This window comes from Lactuca serriola, chromosome 4, assembly GCF_051521515.1.
Source record: "Lactuca serriola cultivar US96UC23 chromosome 4, Lser_US96UC23_V15, whole genome shotgun sequence".
In the NCBI taxonomy this organism is placed as follows: domain Eukaryota; kingdom Viridiplantae; phylum Streptophyta; class Magnoliopsida; order Asterales; family Asteraceae; genus Lactuca; species Lactuca serriola.
This window is the reverse complement of record NC_136411.1, coordinates 68386417-68396889: the sequence shown is the minus strand read 5'-3', so window position 1 is coordinate 68396889 and position 10473 is coordinate 68386417. Positions and strand designations below refer to the sequence as shown.

Sequence of the window (10473 nt, the reverse complement as noted above, 5' to 3'; positions counted from 1 at the left end):
GTTTGATTGTAATGGAAGCAAATCAATGTGCTCTAGGGGCAATCCCTACTCATATGACCAGTCAGCCCATACCTGTAACAACCCGAACCCACTGACCGACACGCCCCACTATGTTGCTGGCCACACTTGCTGCAGTGGCCTCGACCCTACTGGCCCCTAGAATGCGAATCAGAAACCTTGGGCTTCTTGGTCTGGCCCACAACAATCTACACCTGCTCTATCTTGCACTTCGACCAAAGCTCCAGCTCAATCTCTCGCTCACGGGCCCTCTCATTCATATCATTCAGGTTCTTGCACCCCGAAAAGCTCAGAAACTCCCCGATGTCATCTCTCAACATGTCATGATACATCGTCTTCTTCATCTCCTCATCCGCAGCATACTGCGAAACCAACATGGCCCTTTCTTGGAACTTGGCGGTGATCTCCATTACAGTCTCGGTAGTCTAGAAAAGGTTTTGGAACTCCCTCACCAACTATTACACCTTGATAGTCGGTGCAAACTCCCTTTGGAATCTCCAAACAAAATCCTCACAGGTCATCACTACCACTTACGTTGTCCCAACAGCTCGAGTAACCTCCTCCCACCAGTCTCGTGCTCTATCCCTCAGTAGGCAGGACGTAATCTCACCTTTGTCCTCTCAGGTAAAAAGCACGTCCATTGACCATTCTCCATGTCAGAGATCCAACGATGGCTAGCGATGGAGTCCTTAACCCTGAAGAACTCAGGAGCTACACAAGCCTTAATGGGGGGAGGGTTCGTCGGACTTTTGGTGGGGAAGGGAGATATAACCGGAGATTTAGGAGGGTGGTTTAGGGTAGTGGGACCCACCTATAGTTATTTATTAAATATGTTTTCTAATAATATAATAAAAATAAAAAAGAACATAAACATATAATCAAATGACATAAAATCAAAAAAAGAAATTATTAAGGGCAATATAGTCTTTTTAAGTATTTTAGGGACCAAACGAACAACAAAAATTGAAATTAGGGACCGTCCGAGTTAAGAAAATGAGTTAAGAACCAAACACATCAATTATCCCAAACCATAGGGACCATTCGTGTAAATTTACTCTATCAGGATTATGTTTTCTTGAATCAAGTATATGGTTCCTTTATTTGAAATGCTTATCGCAATGTTATGTTTCTTGCACATGTATGCCGTCTTTGAAATAATCTAGAGTTACTTTCACAAAAACACCTAATATTTTGATACTTTTTTGGTTTAGACATAATTTTTTTGTTCAATCTAAAACCCTTAAGAATAGGGAACATTTTCTAGACTATCTTTTAATAAACTCTCACGAACCTGTATTTCATTTGATGAGGTGGAAGCTTGTATGGCATGTCATGACAACACATGGAAGGGAATGGCGTGGAAAGAGATTCAAAACCTTGATCTCCCTATAAGGGTGTAAACGAGTCGTCCGTTCCCTAATCTAAAATAGCTCGAGCTTGGTTCATTTAAATTTATAGCGATCAAGCTTGAGTTCGATCCGAGCCTTATAGTGAAGCTCAAACTCGTCTCGTTAAAGATTTAACAACCTCGGGCTTGGCTCTTGAGCCTAACTGAACCCAAGCCCGTCTTACTAAATTATGAAAGCTTGAGGTCTTTTGTTGATTTTGAAATGCAAAGGGGCGCATGGGCTTTGTTGTGAAACAGAAAAAGGGGAATCTATATCTATTTAGTTAAAAACAATTTTTATATCATCTGCATAGAAATTTAGTGTCTAAAGTAAAAAATTAAAATTCTATATAACATATTACATACAGGCTTGGGGCTCGCGAACTAAAGGAGCTCACTTAGATTGAAGCGGGCTCGATTCGCTTAACAAACGAGCTCAAGTTAAACTTAAACTCAACTTAGACTTGTTTAACACGACCTCCACTCGAGCTTGAACGAGCTCGACTAACCACTCACTTACATTTCAATGTCTTACCAATGAAGTCCATGAATAATTTATAATTTTAAATCATACGATTTTTGTCAAAAATGGCGAAGATCTTTCATCTTCTTCGATCTCTATTTTTCTATCTTTCTAAAACTAATTAATAAATTAATTAAACACATGCACAATCTATATATAAAACATAAAGATATAAGCCTCAGTTTTACAATTTTAATAAGCCTCAGTTTTACACAAAGCCCTGGAGACTGTGGCATGGGGCCCCTAATAATTTATGTTAGAAGTAGAAATTGGGCCCATTGAATATTAACATGAATCGTCGTCGGATTACCAAAATTAGCTTCATTGCTATATATAACGGAAGCAACGGCTATCTTTGAGTTTGAGTTCTACTTCTACCGCTTAATTCTTAAAACCTATAAACTCAAGCCTATTCTTCTACACTATTCCTCTACCACAGTCAAGCAAGGTAATTTTTTTTTTAAATTATACTTTCCGTTTAATATATCAATGTAGTTTGGTTGATTACTTAAATATCTAGGGCTTAATGCTTTACACTTAGCATTCTGTTTCCTGGTTTTGAATTTATGATTTTATAGCTTCTGTAATCGAGTAAACCAGAGCTTAAATGTTTAAGATTTCTTGAATATTTTGATCCGTTTGACATGGGGTTTTTGGGTTCTTCTTTCTTTCTTTCTTTCTTTATTATTATTATTATTATTATTATTATTATTTTGAGTTGCTGCCGATTAAAGAATTTAGTATAGTTTTTCTGGTTCATAGGTTAATTGCTGCTTATTCGATTCTTCATAGCTTTTCTGGTTTTGTAATCGAGTATTTACCTTAGCAATTATATTAAGAATGTATGTCTTCAGTCAAAAGCAACTCTGTTTTTCATTTACAACTTTTGAAATAAAGCGATTATCGTCATGTTTTTTTTTTTTTTTTGAAATTTATAGTCTTTATGATAGTAGTAGATAAAGTGATTATAATTAGTTTGTTGGATTAGCTTGGGTTTGTTTCAATTTGGTATTTTGGTGATTACAAGAAGCATGGCCATAGGCAAAAGCATAAATATTATAAGAGCATCTTGTGTTTGTTATCCCTGTTTCATGCAAATATTGTAAACTTCAATTTTATTTGACAATATAGCATTTGTATATACATGCATCCTTTTCCCTTGATTACAACTCTTATATCTTATGTGGAATTTGCATTACCAAAATCTTGGATATCTTTTTTTTTTTTTTGTGAATGTAGTCATGGTTATGACAAGGAGTATGACTAGAAACCAGAATCGTGATGACGACGCATCTAGAAAGAAGAGGTTCAAGACTTGTGACAACAGTGGTGTGACAATTTGGTCAGACCTTAACGACGATGTGCTTTGTTTAGTTATAATGCAACTGGGAGTTGTTGATTTTGTTGCATTTAGTGGAGTTTGTAAGTCATGGAGGTCATGTGCACTCTCTAACAAGAAGATATTTATGGCATTCAAACCACCCATGTCGATGCAAATCTCTAATCGTGCATATGATAAAGAGTGCTACTGCTACCTAAAGGACTTTGAAGGAAGAAAGTACAAAACCCTCCTTCCCCATTCTTCTGGAAGGACATGTGTTGGATTAACTTGTGGTTACTTGGTCTTGTTCGGGAGGGAAACCAAAGACTTCTGGCTTGTGAATCCCATCACAAGGCAGGAACTTCACTTCCCTGATTGTCCCCTTTATGTAGATCATGATCCACCAATCATTAAGGCTATCCTTGTCTTTTCACCTTCAATATCTAAGTGGGTATTTATTATCTTAGATAAATTCACCCATAATATATTGTTTTCTATAGCGGGTAATGGAGCATGGAATCATGTTTCCTCCACTTTCCCCATCCTTGATTTACATGCTTTTAAGGGGAAGATATACACCATAAACATGGGTTGTCGTGTGTATGAAATGAGACTCAAGCCAAAGCACAAATTGACATTACTTGAAATCAAGAATTTTTGGATGCCACATTTCTTATTTCCGGAGTTTGTAAGTTCAGGTGAAAACCTTTATGTGATGAATCAAAGTTGTGAAGATTTGTACAAGGTTCACGAACTAGATTTTGGCGAAATGAAATGGGTGATGCCTGAAAAGACAATAGAAGAATATGCATTCTTTCTTAGCAATTTGAATGATTCTGTTGCTATTAAGCTAGAACCATGTCAATCACAATACGAAAGATATTCTTTCTTCCCTTATACGGGTCAAAAATATAGGGTCTTCGATGCAAACATGTGGTACTTCCCTCATCAATGTATGAATGTTAATCTCATAGATGACTGATAATTAAACATGTTAGCACTGTTTATTTATTTATTTATTTTATCTTTGCACCATTGTTGGATTTGCAGCTTGCAACTTAATTGTTTAAACAGTTTGGTTTGCACTCGCATGTTTGCTTTGGTGGGGACAACTGTCGTTTATATCAATCATCCTTTTATGTGTGCAGGATGGATGATTGAAAACCTGCAAAATTTTGATTTTATGATTATAAAAAGTTAAAAAGCTTGCCCTTTTAAATCGTAACTATAGCAATTGACATAAACGAAAAAGGAACATATTTAATTGAACAAGATTTATATAGCAATGATAACTTGCATATTTACCTATCCCAATTTAGGTCTATCGAGATCTTATGGTGTCGATGTGCATTTCATGGATTGGTCATAGTTCACTGGTTGGTTGTGAGAAAATTCTTCGCATTTCTAAGGGAAACGTTTGTCTCTTTTTTATATTGACGCTTGTAAATCAAGGTTTCATCTTAAAAGTTAAATTTTTTTTCCATATGTTTCCATGCCAACTTATTTACAAATTAACATGAATATATCTTACTTTAAACATGAGACATACTTTGATTTTAGTTAGCAAATAAATTATGAAATATTAATTTTAGTTGTACAAGTAATTATCTTGGCTGCAAATAGCCTTATATTGTATTCACATTATGAGGGTCGGTCCTGAAGAAAATATTTCAAAGATTCAGGACGAGCAAGAAAAACAAAAGGTCTGTATTGTTAATATAAGTTTTATTTTTAAATAAAAATATGGGCCCTGTGCAACTGCCCCCCCCCCCCCCCCCCCCCTCCCCTCTCAACGTCTACCATGCACATTATGTAAAATGGTGTCGTTTTTATGAAATTCCAAAAATAAGGTTAAGAAAAACAACACCATTGCAACGTTATGGTATTGTTGAAAGAAATTTGATATCAAATTAGTTAGGAGGACTCGATTTCAGAAAATGATCATGAATGGCAAACCATGTAATCATGTATAATATGAAAGATCTTAAACCTTTAAGAATGACGTCATGATAATGTTTTCTCAAGTATCCGTCACCTTTTTCTAAATACTTAATGAATGATGCAATGTTTTGTTTCTTGGCATTTGGCAAATGCTACGACTTCATGGAAATTTATGTATATGATTTTATCGTAGTTCTCTTTTCTCTTATATAATTTATTTAAAGGACTTGCACAAGACTTGCATATGTTTTCTCAAATATTTTTAGATGTTTTTATCTTGCCTTAGGTTTGAAAGTGAACCTTCTTAAAAGCAAGGTATATGGTATTGGTGCGGATGATCTTCAGGTTTCTCGTCTTGCTAGCATCTTACATTGTCAGCCCGCATCTTTTCCTTTCGTTTACCTTTGCTTTCCCATTGGTTCAAATATGAAGCTTGCAAAAAATTGGAACCTGATTATGGAAAAGTTCAAATCTAAGTTGTGGAAAGCTAATAATATTTCTTTGGTGAGAGGCTTATTCTCATTAAGTCTGTTTTAGGGAGTCTTCCTCTTTATTATTTTGTTCTCTTTAAAGCTCCCAAGGAAATTGAGACATTGGAGGGCATTAGAAGAAAGTTTCTTTGGGGAGGCGTTGATAACAAGAGAAAGATTCATTGGATGGATCAGGACACGGTGACGATTCCTAAGGAGAAATGAGGTCTTGGAGTGGGTAGTTTTAGATCTCTTAACATTTCTCTTCTTGCTAAATGGTGGTGGAGGCTAAAAAGTGAGGTGAATTCGCTTAATTTGGTCATCTTATATTAAGGCTTTGTGTTGGGTTAATCGGATTCAAGTCTAGTTTTAGGAAAGTTGCATTTTATTAATTCTCAGTTTTAGATTAGGAGTCAAAGTGTTTTATTTTATTATTTTAGAAGTTTGAGTAGTTTTCAATTTCTTTAGTATAAATATAGGACGTGTCTTTTCTTAATTGTATTCAGAAATTAGTTTAGCTTATTAATAAAGCTTTGACAGCAAGTAACTTCCGTTGTTTGATTACCTTTAGTCTTACACTTGGTATCAGAGCGAGGTGAAGACGTTGCCGGTTTGAGAGTCGGTTTCAAGAAAACCGTAGCCTTTCGCTGTGGGGCAGACGCAGCGGGGACCGGGTTCGGTTTAAGGGGGTGTGATTCGAGGTTGATTACAAAGCAACCCCGGTTTCTTATCGGGCTTGTGAGAGACTAACCGGAGGCGCGGAGTAAATGAACGGGAAGACGTCAAAGCGGGAGACTTTGAATCGGTTCGTTTTGCGGGTGACGGAAGACGGTAAAGGTGGTTGTGAACTTGTCTTGTTGTTCAGTGGAAAAGTGCTCTCGGAACAAGTTTGATTAGGTCGGGGTTGTCAAAAAAGGAGAATAAGTTCTTGATCGATTTGTTCGTGATAAGGGGATACCGACGTAGGTGCGTGAAAAGCGGGCAGGAAGGATCCGTCAAAGCAGGTGGCTTTGGATTTAGTTCGTTTGACACGATTGAAAGAAAACGGTGAAGCGGGTAGCTTTGTTTTCTTCGTGGGTGGAGTTGCCTCTTTGAAGAACGGTAATCGAAACAAAGGAAAAGATTGGACAAACAACATGGTGTGAACATTATGGCGGTGGAAGTTCAAATCGGGTGGCTTTGGATGTGGCTGGGGAGAGGTCGTGAATCCTAGAAAAGTCTAGATGGTAATGAACATGTCCAACGGGATGTCATGGTATATGTCACATGTGTTGTCACCAATTCAAATGGGTTGTTAGAAGACTTTTAACATGACCAAGGTGAAGGCCGGGTGTCCGGGAAAGATCGAGAATCGGGGATGGTTCGGAAAGATGGTGATTAAACATTGTTTTGAACGAGTGGCTCATATGTCAAATCCGATTAAGGGGGTGATTGTTGGGTTAATCGGATTCAAGTCTAGTTTAAGGAAAGTTGTCTTTTATTAATTCTCAGTTTTAGATTAGGAGTCAAAGTGTTTTATTTTATTATTTTAGAAGTTTGAGTAGTTTTCAATTTCTTTAGTATAAATATAGGACGTGTCTTTTCTTAATTGTATTCAGAAATTAGTTTAGCTTATTAATAAAGCTTTGACAGCAAGTAACTTCCGTTGTTTGATTACCTTTAGTCTTACACTTTGCACAATACAAATTGTATTGATGGGAAGCCTTTTGCTAAGTTTGGAATTTCGGGTACTTGGCTTTCCATATATCAAATATTAAATGAGGAGCTTGGAGATTGGGATTTGTCTCTTGAAGATCTTTTTTTCAGAAAATTGGTGGATGGTAAATATACTCACTTTTAGAAAGATAAGTGGTGTTGAGATCTTACATTAAATGACTCTTTTCTGAAGTTGTACATGCTTAAGGTAAACAAAAATTGCAAAGTTTCGGAAAGGTTAAATGGTGATTCTGAAGTTGTTTTATAGGGGTGATGGAAGAGGTGTCAAAGGAGAGGCCTAGAAATAAGGAGTTGGGTTGTCTAACTAAGGATGTGGCTAACATAAAACTCTCCACGGTGACAAATATTTGGTTGTGGAAAGCTGATTCATTAGGATTGTTTTTTGTTAGATCTTTAAGGATGATGTTGTCGAAAAACTTAGAAGATATTGCTTCTAAGTGGATCAAGTGGGCAACGCTAAAAGCAAATTGCTTTCTTTGGCATATGCTTTCGAACAAGGTGTCGATAGCTAGTAATCTTGTTTTGAGGGGCATAGTTTTATATAACTCAACATGTTCGCTTTGTGGTATGGATGAGGAATCTGTTGACCATCTTTTCTTCAAATGTGAATTCTGGTCTTAGCATTTGGCTTTGGTTCATGGCTTCTAGTGTTAATTCTCTTCTTGGAGCAAGTCTATTTCCTTTATACCTAGCAACAAAAGTTGGCTTCTAAATGTTTTGAATGAGTCAATACATGGAAAGAGGAAAAGATTTCTCAAGTCAACGTTATTTTTTCCGGTGGTGTGGTGCATTTGGAAAGTAAGGAATGCGTTGTGTTTAAGAAAAATAGTTGTTCTTCGTTACATGTTGTGGATGAGATTCAGTTAACCCCCTTTAATCGGATCAAGAATAGATCCCCTTATAATTTTATTTGTTGGTTTGATTGGCGTAAAACAGGTAGGACTAGCCTCAGCCGCTCTTCGAGGGGTTGCTTAGCCGGGATGGAAGGCAGCCGGAAAGCGAGTTTTCTGTTACTAAGACAGCATCAAAGAACCGTCAGTCGTATATATAAGGGGGAATACTGCTTTCAATTTCAAAGAGCTCTATTTCCGCCTAAGATCTATTCTTATAGATCAGATTCGAGCTTGTACTACTAGAACTAGGAGTTGAGATAGTGTGGAACACCAACACAATCCTTTGTTAAATGTCTGCGAGCTCCTTCTTCTTTTGGTAAAACTGCTACTAGCTCACAAGAAGAAGAGAAGAAGGGCCCTAGTCTTCAAATCGCTGTAACTTGTAATGTTTGTGCTCTTTTTTTACGAGCGTCTTACTAGTGTTTTAATGCATCTGCCGTTCAAAAAAAAAAAAACAGTGCTACAAAATAAGTGTTTAACCTATGTTGCAAGATTACAAGTACAAGATTGGGGTTGCGTTATTCTTGGATATCCACGTTTGGAAATCGTAACAACCGGAAAATACACATATGTTTTTACATACATGTGTGAATACCCACACAATAATTTTAAAAGAACCTTATAAATTAAAGAAGTTACTTTGTGAATCATATATTAACTACGTAATGTGGATACATATTAAAATTAAGCTAATATCATGATTTTTAACTTTTAGTTTCTCTACACTCCTCCAAACTACAAACATTACTAGAAAACTGCCTAATTTCCAAGGGCCCATTATGTTGGTAATAGTTGGACACAAAGTTTACCGATGAAATATCTTCATAAAATATCATTGGGAAAAATGGCGTGTATTTATTCCGATGGAATTTTACACTTTACTGGCAAAATTTTCCGTCCATATTTATGTGACTTTTGTAACAAAATAGCGTTATATTACAGACAAACTTTATTTTTGGACAAAACTGCAAAAATGGTCCCTATGGTTTCTCATTTTATGTGGTTACGGTCCAAACGTTTGAAAAGTTGTAGATTTTGTCCTTTTCAGCAAGTTTTGTTGTGGTTTTGGTCCCTCATCCGTTAAGTTCCTTAAAATGACAATTTTACCCCCAGGGACCATTTTCACAGTTTTGTCATTTACTATACTATAAGGACAATTTTTGCATACATTCTTTTTTATTTTAATGAAGTATTATATATTAATAGATATTATTTTTAATATATAATATTATATATTAATAAATATTTTTTCATCGGATTATTAATTTATTTTAGTTGATTTTAAAAAAAAAATTGTTGGAGTAATTCTTTTTTATTAAATTATTATATATCAATACATATAGTTTTTAATATATAATATTTATATCATAATAAAAATTATATTATTGGATTATTAATTTATTAGTTAATTTTTATAATTTTTAATTATTTTTTATTGTATTATTACTTTTAATTTATTATTTCATTCATATACTAAATGTTGTTTTATTGGATTATTAATTTATTTTCGTTAATTTTTTTTTTTAATTTTTTGTCGAAGTAATTTTTTTATTGAATTATTATATATCAGTACATATAGTTTTTAATATATAATATTTATATCATAATAAATATTATATTATGGGATTGTTACGTATTACGAAACATTATTTTATTGGATTATTAATTTCTTTTGGTTGATTATTTTTATAATTTCTTTTTGTTGGAGCAATTCTTTTTTATTAGATTATTATATATCAACAAATATTATTTTTAATATATAATATTTACATCATAATAAATAATACATTATTGGATTATTAATTTTTGTAATTTGTTTTTTTGAATTATTAATTTATTGAAATATTACTTTTAATTTATTATTTTTTTAATATAATAAATATTATCTTATTGGATTATTATTTTATTTTGAATGTATATTGTTAATTGTTTTTAATTTTATTAGTTTCACCACAAAGTCGTCGAAATACGTAAAAGTATCGTTTATCATCGTCAAAAATTAGCAGGACCACCTCCAAACACCTTCATCGGAGGTTCAATAGATACCATACCTTATTCCACCCAGCGTTGTTGGTAGCCACCTGCGACAACCTCTTCATAATCCACTGGAATCCTTCATATCCCACATAATGCGCAACAAACCCCGAGAATATTTATAAGTGGTGGTGGTAACCGAGTGATGGTGGTGGTATTTTCCCAAAAGT

At 34.7% G+C, this 10473-nt stretch overlaps 1 protein-coding gene across 1 annotated transcript; it reads left to right on the top strand.

The window, feature by feature from the left end:
* The first annotated feature begins 3169 nt into the window (after positions 1-3169).
* Positions 3170-4231, top strand: LOC145098486 (uncharacterized). Its single transcript, XM_079036121.1, has one exon. The coding sequence runs from the start codon at positions 3170-3172 to the stop codon at positions 4229-4231; it is 1062 nt and encodes a 353-aa protein (XP_078892247.1).
* Positions 4232-10473: the final 6242 nt, after the last annotated feature.